This window comes from Eschrichtius robustus, chromosome 16 (assembly GCF_028021215.1).
Source record: "Eschrichtius robustus isolate mEscRob2 chromosome 16, mEscRob2.pri, whole genome shotgun sequence".
NCBI classification, from domain to species: Eukaryota; Metazoa; Chordata; class Mammalia; order Artiodactyla; family Eschrichtiidae; genus Eschrichtius; species Eschrichtius robustus.
Window position 1 is genome coordinate 859,214 of NC_090839.1, and position 24,752 is coordinate 883,965.

The 24,752-nt window shown below is 54.1% G+C and overlaps 1 protein-coding gene across 2 annotated transcripts; it reads left to right on the top strand.

Annotated features, from left to right (window-relative positions):
* The first annotated feature begins 15,723 nt into the window (after positions 1-15,723).
* Positions 15,724-24,180, top strand: EEF1A2 (eukaryotic translation elongation factor 1 alpha 2). 2 transcript variants are annotated; one of them, XM_068565550.1, is made up of 8 exons: positions 15,724-15,956; positions 17,294-17,515; positions 19,118-19,297; positions 19,767-20,063; positions 20,947-21,097; positions 22,244-22,500; positions 23,139-23,373; positions 24,025-24,180. In XM_068565550.1, exons 2-8 carry the CDS (start codon positions 17,372-17,374, stop codon positions 24,150-24,152), a joined length of 1,392 nt encoding a protein of 463 aa, XP_068421651.1. In that variant the 5' UTR covers positions 15,724-15,956; positions 17,294-17,371; the 3' UTR covers positions 24,153-24,180. The 2 variants fall into 2 exon arrangements, with proteins under 2 accessions (XP_068421651.1, XP_068421652.1); XM_068565551.1 differs by lacking the exon at positions 15,724-15,956 and adding an exon at positions 16,053-16,129.
* The last annotated feature ends 572 nt before the right edge of the window (positions 24,181-24,752 follow it).

The following is a 24,752-nucleotide window of genomic DNA, read 5'->3' on the forward strand; positions in this document are numbered from 1 at the left end:
GCACTTTTCACTACTGGAAATAACCTAATTGGTTTTTTTGCTGGTTAAGTAAAATCTAGGAGGGCTGAGCTTGCACCTGTTCAGTCCCCAGTGGCTAAGAAAGAAGCAGCCCTGTTGTGGGTGTTCAAGAAATACAGTTGATGAAAGGGTGAATTGTGTAGTAAAAGACATTACAGATTTCCAGCATGAAGGAGTGAGGAGGTCAGAAAGACTCTCTCCCCAAAAAGCAAATACAAACCTGGGAACAACTGTCAGAAGCAAGCATTTCAGTGCCCTGGAATTCCACCCAAGGCATACAACAAATCAGGGTTTATTCATCAAGAATACTGAACTTCAGGATAAGATCTAAAATTACCCGGCGAGGGAATTCCCTGGTGGTCCAGTGGTTAGGACTCCAAGCTTTCATTGCTGAGGGCCTGGGTTCGATCCCTGGTACTAAGATCCTGCAAGCCTCGCGGTGCAGCCAAAAAAATTAAAAATAAGTAAAATAAAATTACCCGGAGCAAAGCACCAGGAGAACCTCAGCTGGCCTGAGAAACAGCACCCAGCCAACAAACACTGACTCTGGGGTGGCAGAGGCTGTAATGACTGACAAAGGCTTTAAAGAGGCTGCTGTAAAAATGCACCAACACACAAGTGTGAGCACTCGTGTCAAATGACGGAGAAGGAGCTTTGACAAACACATTCATGATCAAAACCATGCAAACGAGGAATAGAAAAGGACGTCTTCAATCTTGTAAAGAGCATTGCTTACACCAGCGAACTCCCAGCAAGTACAGCCAACACCGTGCTTGATGGAGAAAGACAGGGTCCTCCCACCAGGACTGGGTAGGGAGCAAGGATGTCCACTTTCGCGATGAATATTCAGCGTCTACTGGAAGTCATGGCCCGTACAATGAGGCAAGGAAAAGAAACAAACGGCATACTGATTGCAAGTGAGAAATAAAACTGTCCCTCTTCACAGACAACGTGGTGGTCTGTCATCAAGGAATCTATAAAAAACCAAATTGAGTGACTGAGATTAGCAAGATACAAAGTCAATGGGCAAAAATCAATCATAGCCCTACATACTAGGGATTTACAACTAGAAGCAGAAACTTTTTAAAATACCATTTATAATAGTGACACTCTGACATGAAACACTTAGCTATAAACCTAATAAAAAACACGTATAGGATTTGTAGGCCAAAAATTAAAGCTAATGAAAGAAATCAAAGAAGGCCTAAGTAAATGAAGACCCAACACAGTAAAGACATTGGTTCCCTCCAAACTGACGTATAGATTTAGTGCAATTCCAATAAAAATCTCAGCAAAATTTTTAAAAAGATGTAGATCCTAAAATTAACACAGAAAGACAAATGAACTATGATAACTAAAACATTTTTGAAAAATAAGAATATAGAGAAATTGCAATACCCAAATCTTTTTATTGAGGTAAAATTCCCATAAACTAAAACTAACCATTTTAAAGTGGGCAATTTAGTGGCAACCATTTAATACATTGACAATGCTGTGTAACCACCACCTCTATCTAGTTCCAAAACATTTCATCCCCAGCCCAAAAGGAAACCCTGTATCCCTTAAGCAACACCCCTCCCTCAGCCCCATTAATCTACTTTCTGTCTCTATGATTTTACTTATTCTGGACATTTCATATAAATGGAATCATACAGCGTGTGGTCTGGTCTTTTGGGTCTGGCTTCTCTCACTCAGCCTACTGTTTTCAAAGTTCATCCATATTGTAGCATGCAACAGTACTTTCTTTTTTTTACCAAAATTTTTTTTTTTTGCAGTAAAATACACATAACAGTTTAACCATTTTTGTTTTACTTTGGCCGTGCCGCCGGCTTGCAGGATCTTAGTTGCCCGACCAGGGATCGAACCCGGGCCCCGGCTGTGAAAGCAGAGTCCTAACCACTGGACTGCCAGGGAATTCCCATCTTAACCATTCTGAAGGGTGCAGTTCAGTGGTAATAAATACATTCATAATGTTGTGCAGCCATCAGCACCAACTGTCTCCAAAGCTTTCATCTTGTAAAATTGAAACTCTGTCCCCATTAAGCGATCATTCCCCATTTCCCCTCCTCCCAGAAACATCATTTTGACTTTCTCTTCGTATGATTTTGACTAATCTAAGTATCTCGTGTAGGTGGGATCACACAGTATTTGTCTTTCTGTGACTGGCTACCTGGCATAATGTCCTCGAGGTTTACCCATGGTGTAGCTTGTTTCAGAATTGCCTTCCTTTTCCAGGCTGAATAATATTCCGTTGCATGCATAGGCCACATTTTGCTTATCCATTCATCTGCTTATGGACACTCGGATCCACTTCCACATTTTAACTATTTTGAATAATTCTGCTGTGAACATGGGTGTACAAATATCTCTTTGAGACCCTGCTTTCAGTTCTCTAGGGTATATACCCAGGAGTAGAGTTGCTGGATCATATGGTAATTTTATTTTTAATATTTTTGGGAACTACCATAGTGTTTTGCATAGTGGCTGTACCATTTTACATTCTTACCAACAGTGCACAAGTGTTCATATTTCTCTACATTCTCTCCAACGTGGTATCTCATTGTAGTTTTGATTTGAATTTCCCTAATGATCAGTGATGTTGAGCCGCATTTCATGTGCTTCTTGGCCATTTGTATATCTTCTTTGGAGAAATGTCTGTTCAAGTATTTTTCTCATTTTTGAATTAGGCTGTTTGTTTTCTTGTTGAATTTTAGGAGTTTTATATATATTCTGGATATCAATTCCTCATCAGATATCTGCTTTGCAACTATTTTCCTCTATTCTGTGGGCTGCGTTTTTACTCTGTTTACAGTTTCTTTTGAGGTGCAAATTTAAAAATTTTTTCACGAAGTCCAATTTGTCTATTTTTTTTTCTTTTGTTACCTGTGCTCTTGGTGTTATATTCAAGAAATAATTGCCAAATGCAATGTCATGAAGATTTTTTTCCTGTTTTCTTCTAAGAGTTTTATAGTTTTAGGTCTTACCTTTATGTCCTTGATCCATTTTGAGTTAATTTTTGCATATAGTGTAGGTAAGGGTCCAGCTTCATTCTTTCGCAGGTGGGTAGCCAGTTTTCCAGCACCATTGGTTGAAAAGACTCTTTTTTCCCTGTAGTCTTGGCACTCTAGTCAAAAATCATTTGACCATATATACGAGGACTTAGTTCTGATTGTAATAATTTGAATCTTCTCTCTTTTTTTCTTAGCCTATCTAGCTAAAGGAAATTGTGTTGATTTTTTCAAAGAACCAACTTTTGGTTTCATTGATTTTCTCTACTGTTTTTATATTCTGTATTACATTGATCTCTTCTCTAATCTTACTATTTCCTTCCTTCTGCCAGCTTTGGGTTTAGTTTGTCCTTCTTCTAGTTCCTTAAGGTGTAAAGTTAGGTTGATGATGTGAGATCTTTCTTGTTTATTTTGTTTAAACTTAAAAAAGATTTTTATTTATTTATTTATTTATATTTTAAAATTCTTGGCTGCGTTGTGTCTTCATTGCTGCGCGTGGGCTTTTCTCTAGTTGCGGCGAGTGGGGGCTACTTTTCGTTGTGGTGCGCGGGGTTCTCATTGCGGTGGCTTCTCTTGTTGCAGAGCACGGGCTCTAGGGACACGGGCTTCAGTAGTTGTGGCTCGTGGGCTCTAGAGCTCAGGCTCAGTAGTTGTGGCGCATGGGCTTAGTTGCTCCACAGCATGTGGGATCTTCCCAGACCAGGGCTCGAACCCGTGTCCCCTGCATTAGCAGGCGGGTTCTTAACCACTGCGCCACCAGGGAAGTCTGAGATCTTTCTTGTTTTTTAATGTAAGTGTGTATAGCTATAAATTTAACCCTTAGCATTATTATTTGCTATGTCTCATAAGTTTTGATATGTTGTATTTTCATTATCAGTCATCTCTAAGCATTTTCTAATTTTCTTTGTGATTTCTTCTTTGATCCATTGGTTGTTTGAGTGTGTTGTTTAATTTCTACAAATTTGTGAATTTTACTTCTGTTATTGATTTCTAACTTTATCCCACGGTGGTTGAAGAAGACACTTTGTATGATACCTATCTTAAAAAATCTACCGAGATTTAATTTGTGGCCTTAACACATGGTCTATTGTAGAAATTGCCCCATGTGCACTTGAGAAGAATGTGTGTTCTGTTGTTGGGTGGGGTGTTCTGCATGTGTCTGTTACATCTAGTTGGTTTAGCACGTTATTTCAGTCCCCTATTTCCTTATCTTCTCTCTGGTTGCTCTGTCCATTATTGAGACGGGAATATTGAAGTCTCCATTAGTGTAGAACTCTCTATTTCTTCCTTCAATTCAGACAGTTTTGCTTCATATATTTTGATGGTCTGTTATTAGGTACGTAATGACTAATGATGTTGAGCATTTTTTCATGTGCCTATTGACAATTTGTGTATCTTCTTTGGATAAATGTTTATTCATATCCTTTGCTCATTTAAAAATTGAGTTATTTGTCTTTTTATTATGGAGTTGTAAGTGTTCCTTATATATTCTGAACACTAGACCCTTATTCATTATGATTTGAAAATATTTTCTCCCATTCTGTAGGTTGTGTTTTCACTTTCTTGATAGTATCCTGTGTTACATGAAAGTTTGAAATTTTGATGAAGTCCAATTTACCTATTTCTTCTTTTTTGCTTGTGTTTTTGGTGTCATATCTAAAAATCTATTGCCAAATCCAAGGTCATGAAGATTTACACCTATGTTTTCTTCTAACAGTTTTATAGATTTATTGGGCCTTTGGTCCATTTCGTGTTAATTTTTGTATATGGTGTGAGGTAGGGGTCCAACTTCATTCTTTTGCAAGTGGATGTAGAATTATCACAGCACCATTTGTTAAAGAGATTATTCTTTTCACACACTTCCTGATTTTAGCAATTGCTATAAAACTGCAATAATCGATTCAGTGTGGTCTTGGTGTGGAGATAGACACAAAAATCAGTGTAACAGAACAGAGTCCAGAAATAGCTCCAGAAATAGCACACATAGGTCCAATGGTGCTTTGACAAAGGTGCAAAAGCAATTCAATGGAGAAAGTATAATCTCTAGACAAATGATGCTGGAAGAACTGGACATCCATATGCAAGAAAAATGAATCTTGACCTAAATCTCACACCTTATATGAAAATTAACTCAAGATGGATATTGTATGTAAATGTGAAATGTAAAACTATAAAACTTTTAGAAGAAAATATGGGAGAAAATCTTTGTGATCTGGGGTTTGCCAATGTCAATGGTCATTCCACACAAGAAAAAATTGGGTGCATTGGACTTCATCAAAATGAAAAACTTTTGTGCTACGAATGACTGTTAAGTGAATAAAAAGACAAGCCACAGACAGGAAGAAAATATTTGCAAGTCAAATATCTGATGAAGGCCTTGTATTCAGAACACATAAAGAGCTCTCAAAACTCCACACTAAGAAAATAAACAACCCACTGAAAAATTGGGCTAAGGCTCTGAATAGACATTTTTCCAAAGAAGATATACATATGGCTGATAATCACATGAAAAGATGCTCAACATCATTAGTCTTTAGGGAACTGCAGGTCAAAACTGCAATGAGACACCACTTCAGACCCACAGAATAACTGTAATCAAAAAGACAGAGCCATAACAAATGTTGGTGAGGATGTGGAGATGTTGGAACCCTCCTACATTGCTGTTGGGAATGTAAAATGGTGCAGCTGCTGTGGAAAACAGTTTGGCAGTTTCCTGAAAGGTTAAATATAGTCACCATATGACCCAACAATTCTATTCCTAGATATCTACTCAGGATAAGTGAAAACATATATCCACACAGAGAGCTTAGACAGGAATGTTCATGGCAGCATCATTCCTATTAGGTAAAAAGTGGGAACAACCCAAATGTCCATCAACTGACGAATGATGACCAAATGTGGTATAACTAAGGAATGAAGTATTATTTGGCAAAAAAAAATTGAATGAGGCACTGACACATGCTACAATGTGGATGAGCCTTGAAAACCCTCTAAGTGAAAGTATCCAGTCACAAATGACCACATCCTGTATGATTCCATTTATATGAAATGTCCAGAATAGGCAAGCCCACAGAGACAGGAAGTAGATTAGTGGTTGCCAGGGTCTTGCTTTGGGGTAGGGGAGTGACTACCTAATAGCTTGGGGTTTCTTTCTGGGGTGATAAAAATGTTCAGAAATTAGATTATGGTGATGGTTGCACAACTCTAAATACACTAAAAGCCATTGCATTATGCTTTATATATATGTACTTTACATGGATGAACTTTATGGTATGTAAATGACATCTCAATAAAGCTGTTTGTTTTTAAAAGGATAAAAGACCTGAATGGAACTTCACTAAAGAGAATGCACCATTCAGCACAGGGAAAGTTCTTCAACATCATCAGTTATAAGAGAAATGCAATTAAAACCAGGATGGGATAGCATTGCACACCCATTAGAAGAGCTAAAACAAAATTTCCAACAAGAGACTGACAAGAACAAGTGCTATTGAGGGCGTGGAGCAACTGGAACTCTCACAAAGTGCTGTGGCATGCAAAATGGTACCAGTGCTCTGGAGATCAGTGTGGCAGCTTCTTAAAAAGTGAGTCACACGCCCGACAAATGATCAAGCAATCCCACTTCTGGGCATTTGTCCAAGAGAAATTCAAACTTATGTTCGCAAAAACCTGTACACAAATGTCTATGGTGGCTTTATTCATAACTGCCAAGACTGGAAACAACCCAAACATCATCTAGTGGGTGAAGGATAAGCAAATTGCGGTCCATCCACACATGGAATACCATTCATTGTTAAAAAGGAATGAACCACTGAAACACGTAACCACCTGGATGACTCTCAAAACATTATGCTGAATGAAAGAAACCGGACCTGGGACCTCCCTGGTGGCGCAGTGGTTAAGAATCCGCCTGCCGCAAGAGGGAGGAGATATGGGGATATATGTATATGTATATAGCTGATTCACTTTGTTATACAGCAGCAACTAACACATCATTGTAAGGCAATTATACTCCAATAAATATGTTAAAAAAAAAAAAAGAATCTGCCTGCCAGTGCAGGGGACGTGGGTTTGAGCCCTGGTCCGAGAAGATCCCACATGCCACGGAGCAACTAAGCCCCGTGCACCACAACTACTGAGCCTGCGCTCTAGAGCCTGTGAGCCACAACTACTGAGCCCGTGTGCCACAACTACTGAAGCCTGCGTGCCTAGAGCCCGTGCTCTGCAACAAAGAGAAGCCACTGCAATGAGAAACCCGTGCACCACAACGAAGAGTAGCCCCCGCTTGCTGCAACTAGAGAAAGCCCGTGTGCAGCAATCAAGACCCAACGCAGCCAAAAATAAATAAATAAATTAATTAATGAAAAAAAAAAACCACTTTAAAAAAAGAAAAGCTAGACCCAAAAGATAACACACTGTAGGCTTCCATTTACATGACATTCTCAAGAAGACAAAGCTGTGGTGATGGGGAGGAGATCCGTGACTCTGAGTAGGAGGAAGGGGTGAGTATGAGGGGTGAGCACGGGGGAGGTTTTGAGGGTCATGGGGGATTCTGTGTCCCAACTGATGTGGCTACAGGAGTCTGTACCTGTGCTAACCTTCACAGAACTGTACATCTTTCAAAAAGTCAATTTTCTGTATAACTCAAAAATAAAAATATATAAATAGCTTAAGAAGCACAACCATCACAGTAAAATTGATTCAGTTAAGAATTCTCCATGAGTGCTAAGTTGAGAGGGATTTTAATGAGGAAAAGGATATTTATAGAATCCAAAGTACATCCTCATTAAGTATTTAATCATTACAAAGGGAAAAAGAGTAACTTCACGGTAGGGAAAGCTGGTGGACACCACCTCCACCAGGTGATTGAGGATAACGCCACCACTGATGGGTAAGCTGACGTCAGGCACCTGCCTGTCTGACATGCATTGCTCCTGTGGAATTCCTGCCGGAAAAATAAAATGTGAATCTATTCATGCAGAAACATGAGAAAACCCCCCAGCAGAGGGACATCCTGCAAAACAGCTTGTCTCCACTCTTTAAAAACGTCTGTGTCATGAAAGACGCAAATGGCCAAGAATCTGTTTCAGATTAAGGAAACTAAGAGCCTTGACCACCAAAACCAACATGTGATCCTGGATTGGGAAAAGTACAGCTACGAAAAATATCACTGGGACAAGTGACACAATTAGAAGCTGGACCGCACATTGAGGGATTGTATCCACTGGAAACGTACACCGAAGTATTAAGGGGTCGAGGCAATGATTTATGCAACCTTTTCTCAAATGTTTCAGAGACAATAACATAAGCAGACACAGAGAGAGACAGAGAACAGTACAGCAGACAGGGCAGGTATGCAGAACTAGTGATGTGGACGCAGGGCATAAGGCAGCGTTCTTGGCCCTCTTCTTGCAACTCTTCTGTAAGTTTGAAATTGTTTCAGAAAAGAAGTTGACATGTGTGGACTCAACTCCTGCTTCCAACCACAGAGAAGTGGCGGGAAGGCCAGCCCGCCTCCAGAAATGACTGTGAAACTGGACGGAGCCCGGCAGCAGCTGCTCCAGTCAGTGGACACTGGACCCTCAGGGCCGTGAGTTCTCAAGGGCCCACCCTCCTGGCTCCCCGGGGGCGGTCTTCTGACCACAGCCCTGAAGCAGGGCTCCAAGCAGAGCACGGTGGTCCCCGCAAGCTCGGAGGCCGAAGCTGGGGTGCAAGGCAGCCGAAGGTAGAGAGCAGCCGGTGCCTAGAAACTCATGTGGGGTCCCTTCGAGCATGTGGCTGAGGGCTGGAGGGGGTGCTGCTGGAGGCTTCCCCGAGAGCAGACACTATGGGTTGTGTACTAGCTATTTATTCCTGCATAGCAAATTTAGTGGCTTTAAAAACCACGCCTTTACAAATCAGAACTACAATGAGGTACCACCTCACACCAGTCAGAATGGCCATCATTAAAAAGTCTAGAAATAACAAATGCTGGAGAGGATGTGGAGAAAAGGGAACCCTCTTATGCTGTTGGCGGGAATGTAAGTTGGTGCAGCCACTATGAACAACACTATGGAGGGTCCTCAAAAAACTAAAAATAGAGCTACAATGTGATCCTGCAATCCCACTCCTGGGCATATATCTGCAGAAAACCATAATTCAAAAAGATACATGCACCCCTATGTTCATAGCAGCACTATTCACAGTAGCCAAGACATGGAAACAACCTAAATGTCCATCGACAGATGAAGGGATAAAGAAGATGTGGTCCATACAGTATATACAATGGAATATTACTCAGCCATAAAAAAGAACAAAATAATGTCATTTGCAACAACATGGATGCAACTAGAGATTATCATGCTAAGTGAAATAAATTAGAAAGAGAAAGATAAATACCATATGATATCACTTATATGTGGAATCTAAAATATGACACAAATGAACATATCTACACAATGGAAACAGACATAGAGAACAGACTGGTGGTTACCAAGGGGGAGGAGGGGTGGGGGAGGGATGGATTGGAAGACTGGGGTTAGCAGATGCAAACTATTGTATATAAGATGGATAAACAGCAAGGTCCTACTGTATAGTACAAAGAACTATATTCAATATCCTGTGATAAATCATAATGGAATCGAATATAAAAAAGAATGTATATATATGTATAACTGAATCACTTTGCTGTACAGCAGAAATTAACACAACATTGTAAATCAACTATACTTCAATTAAAAACCCCCCAAAACCCCCAAACTTCCGCCCCCCACACACACACACATTTACTATATATACCCAGCTTCCATGGGTCAGGAGTCCAGGCACGCCTTTTTTTTTTTGGTGGTGCCATGCAGCATGTGGGATCTTAGTTCCCCGACCAGGGATCGAACTTGTGCCCCCTGCAGTGGAAGCGCAAAGTCTTAACCACTGGACCACTAGGGAAGTCCCCAAGGCCATGTGGAAAGGGTGGGCAAACCTTAACTGGGTCTTCTGCTCAGGGTTTCAAAAGGGTACAATCAAGGTGCCAGTGTTTCCTTCAGAGGCTTGGGGTCCTCTTCGAAGGTCATGTGGCTGTAGGACTGAGGTTCCTGCTTTTCTTGTTGGTGGACAGCAGGAGCCTCTAAGAGGTTGCCCACTGTTCCTGACACATGGCCCCTCCCAGGCCTCTCACAACCTGGTAGCTCACTTCTTCAAGGCCAGGAGGAGAATCTCTTACTCTGGTCTGCAAAGACAGAGTCTTAAATACTGCAGACCAATCAAGAGAGTGACAGCTCATCACCTTCGTCATGTGCTATTGGCTAGATGCCAGCCACAGGTTCCTTCTGCACTCAAGGGGAAAGATATTCCAGGGCATGACTCCTTGGAGGACCCCTTAGATCATGTCCACCAGGAGCTGAGATCGAAACAAAAACACTGGAAGACCAGCTGTGCTGGGCAGAACTGGCACTTGGGCCCAGCCAGAATGGAGACACCTGCTTACTTATTTTTTGGGAGAACAGACTACAACCTACAGCAATGCCTACTCTAGGCTCATCTAAGAAAATTTAAAACTGAGCCCCATAAAGAGCTTTGGGGGGACTGAAACCGGAAGCTGAGTCTTGCCAAGTCGAGGGTCTGGTGAGGCACTTTGGGGTTCCCAGATCGAAACCAACAAAGCATGAAAACAAGCCCACAAAGGTCCAGTAATTGAATAGCTGCTAAAATGAGAACCAACAGTCTTCCTAGGACGATAACAGAATCCAGAGTCTTTACAGAATGTTCAGTATTCAGCCCAAAATCACTAGACGTGTGAAGAAATGGTAAAATTTCCTCCTTGTCAAGGAGAAACACCAGCTGTCAATTAATTTCCTCCTAGATGTAAATTCACCCTTCATTGCCTGCTCTGCAAAAGTGGATCAGCTCACTATAAAGGAGAAATGCTTAATGTAATTTTGTCCACTGTCACAGAGCAGGTGGCAAATGAATTTACAGCCAACAGGCAGTAAAAGCATGACTGGCATAATGTACACACACTACAGCTCAAAACTCCACCTCTGTGGCGTACAGCAAACAGAAATGCTCACACAAGTGGCACGCAAGGGAGGTTCATAGCAGCTTAATGTTCAGTAGCTCAAAACTGGAAATGGAATACTACACTGCAGTGAAAAAAACCCAAACACCTCCCAAATGCAGCAGCAAGGGTGCATGTCACAAACATGACGGCAGGTGAAAGAAGCCGGAAAAAAGAACACAAACTGCACATACCATTCACGCAAAGCTTAAGAGCAAGCAAAGTGATGTATAGCGGGAGAAGCCAAGGTAGTGGTTGGCTTTGAGGGCATGATGCAGAGTTCTATTTCTTGGTCTGGTGGTCAAACACGTTTGTAATTTGTGCACGTTTCTCTAAGTTGTTCAAGGACAGGCTGGAGCCCTGTCTCCCTTGGTGCCCGGTCCTTTCCCGGCCCAAAGTCTCCTGCATCAGTTCATCCTAAGAGCCCCTGAGGTCCCCAGCTCCTGAGGCAGGTTATTCCCAACTGCCCAGCTGAGGGGAGCTCTGTTCAAAGAGCAGAAAAGGCAGGCTGCAGAGTTGCTAAGGCTCTTCCTGTTCCCCAGGGAAATTTCTGAACCTGGGGGTGGGGAGGCTGGCTTAGCACTGAGGCCTCTCCCTCCCCCACTCCAGGGCAGGGGCCCAGGGGAACCGAGCAGGGTGCAGGAGGAGCTAGGTGATGCAGCAAATGCCCACCTGCTCCCTTCTTTCTCCTGGGCCCAGAGCAGGCTGACCGTGGCGGGGGTCGGTGAGCCTGTAGCCCTCCCCTGGTTCTCCCCTGTGTCCCCAGCCCCACTGCAGGGCTGCCCCTTCTTGGCCCGAGAGGCTGGTCCCTCCCTGTCTCTGGTTGGCCTCCCAGCCTGCAATGGGCCAAATGGGGGGCTTGGCCACTCCCTCTTCCTGGCGCCAGGCTGGAGCCCCTGACCCTGCACACCGGCCCAGAGCCAGGGCCCAGCCCACCAGACCCCCTCTCTGCTCGCCGGAAGCGGGTGGAGCTGGGCTAGCGCAGGCAGGGCTGCCGCTGCCCCTCTAAGCATGGGTGCCCGCCCCCTGCCCCGGGTTCCTGGGGAGTGAGGGCCTGTGGGGAGGCGCCTGCGAGCCCGCAGCTCCTTCACCATGGTGACGGCTCCCTGCTGCGTGGCAGGTACCGTTGGCCCCAGCATGGGTGGGGGCAGGGCAGGCCAGCTGCCCTCCTCCTCTCTGAGGGGCTGTGCTCCCCTCTCTAGGCTTCCCTGGCTGACTCAGGTCAGCCTCACAAACCCTCCCAGACACACTGGGTTTGGCAGGAGGTGTGTTTGGGGGCCTGGATTGTCCAGTAAGTCGCCCCGGCTTACTTTCACTCGGCCCAGAAACCGAGCGCAGGGCGGGCAGGCTGGTGGGGCCTTGGCTGGCCTTGGGATCTTGCTGGTGTGCACGTGGCCTGGCTCCGCCCGGCCCCGCTCCCTTCTCTGATTAGGGGCCGTGACCTTGCTCTTCTGAGGGGAGCTGGTAGCCAAGAGCTCCTCTTCACCATGGAGAACACTTAATTTGCGGCCTCAAGGGCAGCTCAGTCCCCTGGGTGCCCAGCCTGGAGAGCTGGGGGCAGGGGAATGTGTCCCTGAGGCCGTCCAGGGTCCTGCTGCCCAGGTAGGCTGGGAGACAGGTGCGACTGACCCCACATGTAAGGATGCACACCGATGCCCAAGGGACAGAGGGCAGCCCGTGGCCCAAGGCCAGGGGGTGATGTCATTCTGAGACACCCCGCAGCGCACCCCTCCCCGCTGGCCCCCCCTCAGGCCGCTGTCTGGGCCCCTGCGACCATCATCCGGGTTGCTGGCCCCTACCTGCTGGGGCCGCGGCCCCCCAGGAAGGCACACGCACAGGTGGAAAGCTCTGCATTCGCAGGTTATTATTAACCCGGCAGTGACGTCACCCGCAGCCAATGGGAGGCGGGTTTATTTCCAGGGCTGACAGCTTGATAACGGTTAATTTTAGCTGGATCTTCTTTCCCCAGGCTCGTGAAAATCCCTGCCCGCCAAAGAGGGGGCTGTCTGTGTCGCCCCCCCCCAAACAGCTTGTGGCTGGGCCTGGGAGCTACAGGAGGGGCTGAGAAGGCGGGGCCTGTACCCCTCCCTCTGCCCGCTCCCCAGAAGGTGCCCTGGGAGGCTGCACCAGCCTCCTTAGCAGGAGTCCCTTCTTTGCTTGTCCCCCCACCCATACCCTGGGCTGCTACAGGGGCCACTGTGACCAGTGGCTCAGGTGTGGGAAAAGGGCTACAGGGGCGGAGCCTGACCTGGGAGAGGGGAGGAGCACAGCTGGGACCTGGGCGGGCTTGTCCAGAAGTAACGCTGCCCCGGCTCAGGCCTTCCAAGCCTTCCGCAAGCTCTGCCCTCCTTGTGTGTGACCTTGGGCACTGTGCTTTGCTTCTCTGTGCCCAGTTGGCTCTTGGTCCACGGGTCCTCAGGCTGCCTGGGAGCCCCACCACGCAAGGCTTGGTGACTGTGGCTGTTTAGTGCATCACATAGTGTTTAGTATTGCTTAGTATTTCATAGTTATTCAGTGCTAGTCAGTGATTAGTAGTTATTTAGTACTATTCAGTGGTTATTAAGTACGAATCAGTAGTTAGTAGTCATTAAACACTATTCAGTGGTTAGCAGCTGTTCACCAGTCAGCTGGACCACGCGGTGGTGCAGCTGTTCACCAGTCAGCTGGACCACGCGGTGGTGCAGCCCTGCGCTGCCGGTCGGGGTCATGCAGCACCATACCTCCCTCCGTGTCTCCACCGTGTGAGCCCAGTGTCTCCAGACGCCATGTTGCCCGGGCTCCCAGGGCCCTGCAGGTGGTCCGGCTGAGGACGGATGGGCATGTCCTGGGGACACGGAGGCCTCTTGGGGGAACCACTGGAGACCCCTGCCGCGGGTCAGCGAGCAGGTCCTTGGGGGGGACGCTGCCTTCCACTAGCAGCGGCCACTGCTCTGGGGAGAGCGGCCTCCCAGCCCCTGGTGCAGGCAGCCCACTGTGGTTTGGTTCCTGCCAGGCGACAGCAGTGGGTGAGCCCAGAGCGGAGAGGCGAGCCTCAGGCCTGTGCAGGCGTCTGATAAACACCCTCTGAGGCTTCAGGCAGCTGGAGATCGCTGGGGGAAGTTGGGGTGGTGTCCACAGGGACCCGGGCCTCCTGTCCCCTTGGTCCGTCCCATCCCAGCCTCGGTCAGTCACGGCATCTCCCAGATCCTGCCTAACCTTCGGCAGAAGGGGACGCATTAAACACAGAGGCCAGCTGGGCCGGGCGGGGTGGGTCGTGCTTTCCGCACAGGCGTGTATTTTTAATTCCTGGCTCTTGTTTGATGGTATCAGCTGCACAAGGAAGTGCCGGGTCACTTGCCAGCCCCTCTCGCCCGGTCTGTGGGGCGGACACAGGGACAGCCCAGCAGGAGGGCCCCTTCCCTCCCAGAGAGACCCTCCCCACGGGGCAGGGAGACCTGCTTGGCACCCAACCACTGCCCCGGCCCATCTTTACTTCCTTACCTGCTGGGGGTCCCACCTCTGGGGGCTCCCCGTGGGCACTGCCCCATCAGGAAGTGCTGACCCCTGGGCCTCTGCTCTCCCTACACATTTTTTGAGACCCTGCCTAACCTTCTCCGAGACCCTGACCCTAACCTGAGTGTCCTCGGGCTCTGAGGCAGATGGAGACATGGCCACGGGGAGATGCGGTAATGGGTGAGCTGACAAGGTTGGAGGTCCCGGAAGAGGCCATGACCCTGGTCTTCACTAACCCATCCCTCTCCTCGAAACCCATTTTGGTCATTGCCCTGGTCTGCCCAGGGTCCTCAGGGACATCCCACTTCCTACAGATTGAGGGGAGGCCTCAGGGCCACAGCCTGGGACTCTCTCTGGGAGCTGATTTCTTTCCTTGGCAAACTCTGCGTCCCTGGGAACCCGGCCCATGTGTGCAGACCAGGGCAGCCCTCAAAGATTTCAGTGGGCTCTGGGGGTGGACTTCAAGTGTTCCCTGTACCAAAAGGGGCCCAGGGTGGAAAACAGTTCTTTCCAGGGCCTCGGAGGGAGGGTGAGCTGACTGGATCTGCTGATGGAGCCTCAGGCCACTTGGCCGAGCTGAGGGGACCCTGGAGGCCACAGTTTCCATGCCACACCACGGGGCCGGGTTGCAGAAGCCTGGCTTTGGGATCCTGCTGGGGCAAGCCTGTGTGGCAGGCACATGGGGGGCAGGGGGCTTGGAAACAAGCAGATTCTGGGGTCCCACCAGGGGGTCTGCACCCCCTGGGCCACCCTGGAGAGATGCCTCAGAACACAGCACCATTGTAAATCAGGTGCCGGCAGGACAGCCGCCCAGACGCCGACCTCAGCCACCCCCTAGGCCTGACCTGCTCCTCCCCTGCCCCCACCTGCCCCACCCTTGCGGACTGGCCCGTCCCTGGGACCTCCTTTTATGATCCAAATGTCTTTTTGGGCTCGGCGCAGCGCTGCTCTCCGCTCGCGTGCCTGAGCCTGGCGTTTCAGTCTTGCTGCATCTGCCCTCTGCCTCTAGCTGTTTCTCTCCGGGCCTCTCTCCGTCTCTGCCCCTCCCTCCTTTCTGTTCCCTCTCCCCACCCCGGCTCTCGCCGCCTCCGCCTGTTTTTCTCTCCCCGCCCGCGCTCCCTCCGGGTGCGTCTCGTCTCCGCCTTTGTAGCTCGCTCCCTCGCCACATCCTCCTCTCGCGTCCCTGTCGCGCTCGCGTGCGTCCGCGGGCCCGCTGTCCCTGTACCCCTGCATCCCTGCATCCCTCGCATCCCCGCCCCCGGCCCCGCCCGCGCCGGTACCGCATTGCCGTACTGCAGGGGTGCAGTGCACTGCGCCTGCTCCGTCAATAGGTGGACCCCCTCCTGGAGAGATAAAACCGCCGGCGCCGGCGCCGCCAGTCCCTCTGGCTGAGACCTCGGCTCCGGGTAAGGACGCTGGGCCTCCGGGTCCCCACCCCCGCCCCCAGCTTTCCGCAGAGGGTCCCTTCCCCGGGGACCAGTCCTAGGGGCAGAGACTGGTCGGCCCGGCGCCTGGCGAGGCTGCGCTGCTCCCCGAGGAGATCGGCTGCCCGCCCAGGGACTCCGGACCCAGCACCGGGGTCAGTCCCCCGGGCGGCCCTGGGTGGGGTGGGGGCACCGCGGTAGCGCTTGTTTACGGGGCTGCCGCGGCGGGGGCGAGTCTCCTGGGCGGCGGCGATCAACCTGCAGCCGTGACCTTGGGATCGCCCCGGGGGCCCTGCGGGGTTCGGGAAGGGTCGTCAGCGCTGGGGGCTGGTGAGGGTGGGCGCTGGGGGTGCCCCCCCGGACGTAGAGGGGGAGGGGGAGGCTGTGAGACCTGAGGGGTCCTTGCCACCCCACCTCCACCCGGGCAGGTGGTGTCCACCTGGTGTCCGCACCCTAGGGTGCACCGTTTTCTCCCGCTTTCCCTTCCCCAGCCACCTGCTCCCCTCCCCGGGCTGCCCAGGTTTCTCCATTGACCCCCAGGATGAGGCAGGGGCTGTGACCCTGTGACCAGAGGGAAGGGGGAGGGTATGGCCCTCTGCCCCCACCAGGCTGAGGGCATCTCTGTCTGGCATCTGCTGAGCTTGGCTGCTGGGGCCAGATTCTCCCTCCTCTGGACAGAGCAGGGACCCCCACCTCCCTGCCCTACTGTCTGCCCCTATCCAGACCCCGGGGAGGGCCCGAGCTATTCTGGGCCCCTGATCTGGGCACCGCATCGCCCTGCTTGAGCTCTGGGCCAGCCTGTCTCCCCGGTGCCAGCCTGCCGGGCAGGGATGAGGGGAAGATGGCGCCGTCCCCGCTCGAGGAGGGGAGTGGGAAGCACTGACCACCTCTCCACCGTGGCAGCTCTGCGGGGCGGGGGGTGGGGGCTGGGATCGGGTGCGGTGTCCCAGCCCAAGACCGTGGGAGGGGAGCAAGCGCCGGGCACAGGGCACTGGAGAGCTGGGCGGGGTGACTCATCACCAGGCCCCTGACTGGTCATGGGGCTCACCCAGGCTGGTGTTTCTCGGTCTCTCCAGATGGGGGTTAACTTCTTTCATGGTGGGGGGTGGGGCTCTGTAGGCACAGCACTCAGACATTTACAGCTACTGGACTGTTTGGGCTTGCCCCCGGGCTCTGCTCAGCTAAACACGGAGACCTGGCTCTGGCCTTGGGGGCTCGGACTGTGGTCAGGGTGTGCTCCCGACCTGTGCAGGGCAGTGTCTTTGCTGGGCTTCTCTCTGAGGCCCTCCGTCACCTTTGCTCCCCACCTCGACCCACAGAGTCACTGCTCAGCGTCCCCCTCGCCCTGAGCCAGAGCACCCCAGGTCGTGCCAGCCCCTCCCCACACCCCGGGCAGAATGGGCAAGGAAAAGACCCACATCAACATCGTGGTCATCGGCCACGTGGACTCGGGCAAGTCCACCACGACTGGCCACCTCATCTACAAATGCGGGGGCATCGACAAGAGGACCATCGAGAAGTTTGAAAAGGAGGCGGCCGAGGTGAGCCCTGGGGGGGCTCCCACCTTTGCCTCCACCATGAGGTCGGGTTCCCACATGGCAGCCGGGCTGATGCTTCCCTGACCCTGGGGCACGTAGCTCAGATTAACTCCTCTGGGGCAAGAGGGGCGTGAGCCCTAAGGACCCCAGGTGGGAGGTGTGTACGTCACAGCATCCAGATGGGAAAGGCATGGGGGCAGCAGGGGGAGCCTGTCTCTGAGGAGGTGCCTGGTGGGGGGGAGGTGGGATGACCTGCTGGACCAGCCCCAGGTGGGGGAGGGGCTGGAGGTGCATTTCTCCCAGTGTAGGTCACTGTCTCTGAGCCCCCAGGGCTGGGTTCCCATGTCCCCAGGGCTGAGGTCTGGGACTGGAGGTGGCGCTGTCCTTGCTTGTCCCAGGGCTGGGCCAGGACTCAGAGCGGCTATTAATAGCTGATTGATGGGCACCCAGCCCATCAGCTCCATTTTCTCCTGCCGGGCTGGGGCAGGCTGCTTGTCCAGGGTGGCACCCTTTTTTTGGGGGGGGTCTTTGTCACCTGGTGAGGCTGAGAGGGGCCTTGATGGCTGACCCCCCATTTCCTGAAGCTGATCCTCTCAAGCGTCCGAGACCCATGGGTGGGACGTGTCCATGGAGTGGGGGTCTGCTCTCTGTGCCTCCTACCTCCACCCCTGAGCTCCGGGAGAAGCTCCTGTTGGGGAGCTGTGAGGGGTCTCACCTGGATGGCCGGTGCCAGGGCTCAGGAGGGGGCAGCTGCTGGCCTGGGCTGAACCCTGCTCATGGGGCCAGGGGGGTGCTCCTGGGCCCCAAAGCTGTGTCTCTTCTTCCCTGCGGGGCTGGTGTTGAGGGGGGCTGAGGGTGTCTGCAGGGTGTCTGGTTCGGGTCTAGCTGGACCCTGGCTGGGCAGCCTCCCTGGAGGGCAGAGCCCTGTCCGTGCATGGCCGTGGCAGGGAGCTTAGGCCAGCTGGGCAGTGACCACAGCTGCCACCCTGACCGCAGCCCTGACCCTGGGGGTCTCGCTGGGCACTTGGCACAGGCGTTGGGAGAGGGTAGCCCGGCCTTGCTTTCCCTGGTCAGGCGGGGCGGGGAGTGGAGGAGGGGCCTCAGAGCCGCTGGGAAGCTTTAGCGGCTGTAGAAAGAACTGGAAAGCCAGGCCCTTCCTTGCGACCTCATCTGATTTCTTTCTTTCTTTTTCCCTTAAAAAAAAAAAAAATCACAGAGGGGCTTTTTGGTTGGACAGCCTGAAACCCAGTGGGGTCATCGGCTGACACAGGGATCTGGGGGGTGGGGTGGGGTGGGGACCCTGGCTTCAGATAAAGGGGAGCCCTCAGCCAGGGGAGGGCTTGAAACCAGGGCGGCTCTCAGGCTGCTCCCAGGCCCTTGCGCCCCCTGCTGGTGGCGCCCGTTTAGGTGGCCGGAGGCCGGTCTGGGCAGGGCAGGGATGAGGTCCGGGTGTCCCCAGTTCCAGAGGTGGGTCCAGAGTCCCAGGATTCCAGCAGGAGGGAGGGGTCTCTCTGCTGTGACATGCTGCTCCTGCGCCCCAGGGGGACCCGTGGCCAGGCCAGCTGAGTCCCGGTCCCGTCCTGAGCCACGTCCCTGCCCCTCCAGATGGGGAAGGGCTCCTTCAAGTACGCCTGGGTGCTGGACAAGCTGAAAGCTGAGCGGGAGCGCGGCATCACCATCGACATCTCCCTCTGGAAGTTTGAGACCACCAAGTACTACATCACCATCATCGACGCCCCGGGCCACCGCGACTTCATCAAGAACATGATCACAGGCACCTCCCAGGTGGGCGGGGCCTCGGGGGCCCGGGGGCCCGGGAGGCGGGGCGAGGGCACCATTCAGGAGACCCTGGGGGCCCTGGAATCAGTGAGCGGTAGTTGGGTCTCCTCTGCTTCCTCGCCAGGGCATGAGACCCCTCACCTTTGTCATCACTCGCCCCCCAAAGAACTAAGTGCCCCGACATCTCAGCCAGGCAAGGGTGCCTGTAAGGACAGCCGGCCACTGTCAGGGCCACCTTCACAGACAGAAGACACAGAGGCCAGGATGGGGACACTGAAATGTGGGCAGAAATGCCCCCGGGCCATCCGCCATTGCCAGGGCATTCACACAGACAGACAGACAGACACTGCCCCTAAGGTTGGGACCCCCAGGTTCCACCCCCAGGAGATGGCCCAGGCCCCTGCCTGCTGCCCAGAGGGCCTGGGCTTGGGTGCTGGGCGAGGTCTGGGCTCACCTTGCCCGACCTGCCGGGCAGGCGGACTGCGCCGTGTTGATCGTAGCGGCGGGAGTGGGCGAGTTTGAGGCGGGCATCTCCAAGAACGGGCAGACCCGGGAGCACGCACTGCTGGCCTACACGCTGGGCGTGAAGCAGCTTATCGTGGGGGTCAACAAGATGGACTCCACGGAGCCCGCCTACAGCGAGAAGCGCTACGACGAGATCGTCAAGGAGGTCAGCGCCTATATCAAGAAGATCGGCTACAACCCAGCCACCGTGCCCTTCGTGCCCATCTCGGGCTGGCACGGCGACAACATGCTGGAGCCCTCGCCCAACGTGAGTGCCCAGCAGCGGTGCGGCTGCTCGGACCCCTCCCTGAGGGCCCTGGGTCAGGGCGGGCACAGCCAGCCAGCAGGAGGTCAGAGGGCTGCGCTACAAGTGCGGTGCCAGCCCCCTGTGGGTGTCCGCGCTGGTGGGAGCCCCAGACTCCTTGGGGGCCAGACGCCCTGCCCTCAGCTCAACCTCCCCGTGAGGCTGGCAGAAGCTGCTGCAGCCCCTTCTCTGGCCAGGGACACGCCCCACCCCCAGGTTGACGCTGCGGGGGCAGCGGCGCCGGGGCCCAGGCCCACTTGCCCCGTCTCTGTCTCCAGAGACCTGCGTGGCAGGGTTGCATCTCCCCCCAGGAGCCGAGGCCACGGGGGCCTCCCAGGCACCTCCCCGAGGCCCCCCAGGCACCTCCCCGAGGCCCAGAGCAGGCCGGGACAGCAAAGGGCCGAGGGCTGGCTCTCTGGGGTCAGCTGGGAAGCTGGTGGCTCTGGCAGCCCATGTCCTGGGGACTCTGTCTCGGTAGGAGGTGATGAGTGGGACTGGTTGTTTTGAATTTGTGGAGCCCGAGACCACGTGCCTCACCCGGTCAAGCCAGAGGCCACCCCTGGCCCAGCAGGGGTCGCTAGTCCTGGCCAGGCTGCAGCTGCCCACACCGAGGGAGGCGGGCACGGGGGGTATCTCAGGAGAGCCAGGGGAAACTCAGCCCTGCACCCGTGGTTGGGGGCCGCCCCTTCTGGCTGGGCTGCGTGCTTGTATCTCGTGGATTGAGCTCCCCTCGTGGGATCTCACGTAGGGAGGAATGAGCCAACCGTGGGCCCGGAGGCCATGGCTGTGGGGTGGGTGGCGCGGGGGCACACGGGCTCTAGGACGGTGCCTTCTTCCTCCTGCCCAGATGCCATGGTTCAAGGGCTGGAAAGTGGAGCGGAAGGAAGGGAACGCCAGTGGCGTGTCCCTGCTGGAGGCCCTGGACACCATCCTGCCCCCCACACGCCCCACAGACAAGCCCCTGCGCCTGCCACTGCAGGACGTGTACAAGATTGGCGGTGAGTGAGGGCTCCATGGCCACCGCCCGCTGCAGCACCCACCCTGCACGCCTGGCCAGCTCTGCCCTCAGACCCCCTCCTGAGAATGGGCCCCTGACCAGGAGCATCCGGACCGGGTTATTTCAGCCTCTTCCCCCATGCTGCACGCTTTCCGGGGGGCCACCCATCCACCCATCTCCATCCATCCATCCATCCATCTGTCCCTCTATCCACCCCCACCCCCGACCCATCTATTATCCATTTCTTCATCAGTCCATTCATCCATCCATCCATCGGTCCATTTATCCACCCACCTCCCCCCGCCCGTCCATCAGTCTGTCCCGAGTTTGCCAGGGTCTTCCTCCCTCCAGATAAGTGCCCAGCCCTATACCAGAAGCTGGTGGCACAGGGACAGTCACATATCACTCTCCACCTGGAGATCCCTGTCTTGTGGGAGACACGATCCACTCCAGGAATGAGAAAAGCTGGTCATGAAATGATACAGAACCATAAACAAATATGAGGCCCACGAGGGGGCAGCGGTGGGGGACTCCCAGCCAGGAGGCTGTGGCAGAGGTGCAGGGGCTGCGTGCAGGATGGGGGTGTCACGCTCGCCCTGCACAGAGCGGCCATCAGCCTCAGTCTCTGCAGCGCCACACGAGCCTCTGTCACAGCCAGCGAGACCGGCTGGAGCCCCCCCGCCCCCCGCCCCCCACTCTGGGGAGCACCAGACCCCCACCGGGCAGCCACACAGTGTAAGCAGATCCTGAGAAGTGCAGGGGCACCCACGCCCCTTTGGGAATGACCCCCAAGACAGCAGCACCAGCGCCGGGCAGGCCACCCTGGGTGGGCTTCTGCCTCACAGGGTGTTGCCTCGGGGAGAGGAGGGTCCCCCAGTGCCTCCTCCGGGGGAAGCTGCCACCCGGGGGCAGGGGTGGGACCCCTCCTTGCCCATGCTCCCTGTGTTCTGGGAGCTCTCTTCCGCAGTCCCTTCTTCTGCTGGTGGGGCGCGCAAGCCTCCGCTTCTGTCTGAACGTCTCAGCGTCCGCCTCGCCCAGGGTCTCCCTGTCCCCTCCCTCCCGCCACGTGGCCACCCCCCACCTGCCAGGGAGGACAGGGCACCCCTGGCCCCAGCCTGCCCTCACGGCCCCCTTCCTCTCTGCGCAGGCATTGGCACCGTGCCCGTGGGCCGAGTGGAGACGGGCATCCTCCGGCCGGGCATGGTGGTGACCTTTGCGCCTGTGAACATCACCACGGAGGTGAAGTCAGTGGAGATGCACCACGAGGCGCTGAGCGAGGCCCTGCCCGGGGACAACGTAGGCTTTAACGTGAAGAACGTGTCGGTCAAGGACATCCGCAGGGGCAACGTGTGCGGGGACAGCAAGTCCGACCCTCCCCAGGAGGCCGCCCAGTTCACGTCCCAGGTGGGCAGCCCGGTGGCCGGCAGGGCCCCCCCACCGGTACCAGGGCTGTCCTCAGGCGAGGGGGCTGCCTGGCACCGGGGAGGACTGAGCCCCCCGCTTCACAGAGTGGGCAGCTGAGGCTGGGCAGGGCTGAAGCCGGCCGAGGGCGCAGGCAGGAAGAGCAGGCGGGGTGCGCCCCGGCCTTGGTGCTCCCAGCCTCACTGAGGTTCCACTTTGGTCCTGAAAACGCTTTTATCAGTTTATTGCCCGGGACAGGCCTGTGATACTTTATCCTCTACATTTTCACTGTGCGCTCTTTGGTCACCTCTTCACGTGACTAGGATTTTTTAAATTGGCTTTACTGAGATATAATTGAAATATGATCATCGAAGTCCGGTTTTGTCATCCCCCGTCTTTGCTCTGGCCGCTGGGCCTTTCAAACCGTGCCCTCGTCGTTGTTTATCTCTTGTGGCTTTTTAGATGCTTGAAGAGGACCTTGGGGTCCAGGTCCGGGGGCCTGGGTTCCCCCTAGACTGACCTTCCTCCATGGTCAGCACTCTGGGCCCCAGGGACCTGGGGGTGGGCGGAGCCTCCTCCTGGACTTGGGTGCTGGGCGATGCTGGGCGAGGCCTGATGGCCTCATGCACCTCTGTCCACAGGTCATCATTCTGAACCACCCTGGGCAGATCAGCGCTGGCTACTCGCCGGTCATTGACTGCCACACAGCCCACATCGCCTGCAAGTTTGCTGAGCTGAAGGAGAAGATTGACCGGCGCTCTGGAAAGAAGTTGGAGGACAACCCCAAGTCCCTGAAGTCCGGCGATGCGGCCATCGTGGAGATGGTCCCGGGGAAGCCCATGTGTGTGGAGAGCTTCTCCCAGTACCCACCTCTCGGTGAGCCGGGTGGTGAGGGAGGGGCAGCGCCGGGGTGGTGGCCAGTCCAGGCCAAGGGCAGAGGACCACTGTGGGGGTGGGGTGGACGGAGGGTCCTGCACTTTTCCGCTGCAGCTTAGAGCTTAGCAGGAGACCCCCGGCCTTGGTCTTTGTCTCATGGAGCACAGGTGGCCCCACTGGGTGGGCCTGGGATGGTATCCTGCTCTGCAGAGTCACCCAAGGCCCACAGCTAGTCTGGTGGCAGAGTTAGGACTGGCCACCTGCCTCCAGCTGGCCCTCCCCACAGATACCCCAAGGATGACCCACAGACCTATATCAGAGAGCTGCCTTATGCAAGGTTGCTGGCCATCTTCAAGATAGCTAAAAGGGTGTACTGTACTCCGCGCCAGGCTGCCCTAAGTACTGTTCACATACCATTTAATTCCCACAACGACGCCTTGGCGGAGTCCTATGTGTGTTATTCCTGCCACCTAAGGAGACAGGAGCCTCGTACTCCACTGTCCCCTCCCCCCCCCCCGCGAAACAGGCGCAGAGAGCTCGGTGCCCAGCGCTAGGGCCCCGCCCCAGGGCCAGGGGCTGGGGAGGATGCTGCGGGCGCGAGTGCGCCTGCGCGCTGCATCCCGGCCCGCGCCTCACGCCCCCTCCCTGCAGGCCGCTTCGCCGTGCGCGACATGCGGCAGACGGTGGCCGTGGGCGTCATCAAGAATGTGGAGAAGAAGAGCGGCGGCGCCGGTAAGGTCACCAAATCGGCGCAGAAGGCGCAGAAGGCGGGCAAGTGAAGCGCGGGCGCCCGCGGCGCGACCCTCCCCGGCGGCGCCGCGCCCCGCCCCCGCCCCCGCCCCCGCCCCCGGCCCCGCTCCCGGCGCGGTCCCGGCGCCCCGCCCCCCCGCCAGGCGCATGTCTGCACCTCCGCTTGTAAGAGGCTCTCCGTCAGCGACTGGATGCTCGCCATCAAGGTCCAGTGGAAGTTCTTTAAGAGGAAAAGCGCCCCCGCCGCCGCCCCGGCTTCCGCGTCCAGCCTTTGCCACGCTCAGTGCCCGTTTTACCAATAAACTGAGCCACCCCGGAGCCGTGTGCGCCTGCTGCCGGGGGGGTGGGCGGCTCGCCCTGCGGGAGGGCGCTCGTTAGGACCCCTCCTGGTCCCCCACCAAGTTGCCAGCCCCGTCCCACCTGGCGTTCCGCCCGGCACCCAACGCCCCTGTGGGCGACCTGGCCAGGTGTCCACCTGTGCTACCCAGGGGGGCGGCGGGGCACCGGATCCAGAGTCCAGCTGGTGAGGGGGCTTTGGCGTCCCCCCAGTGGGGGCATCCAGGACAAAGAATGAGTCACTTTGGAGCCGCAGAAGCGGGGTTGAATGTGTTGGGGGTCTCTCTGAGAAT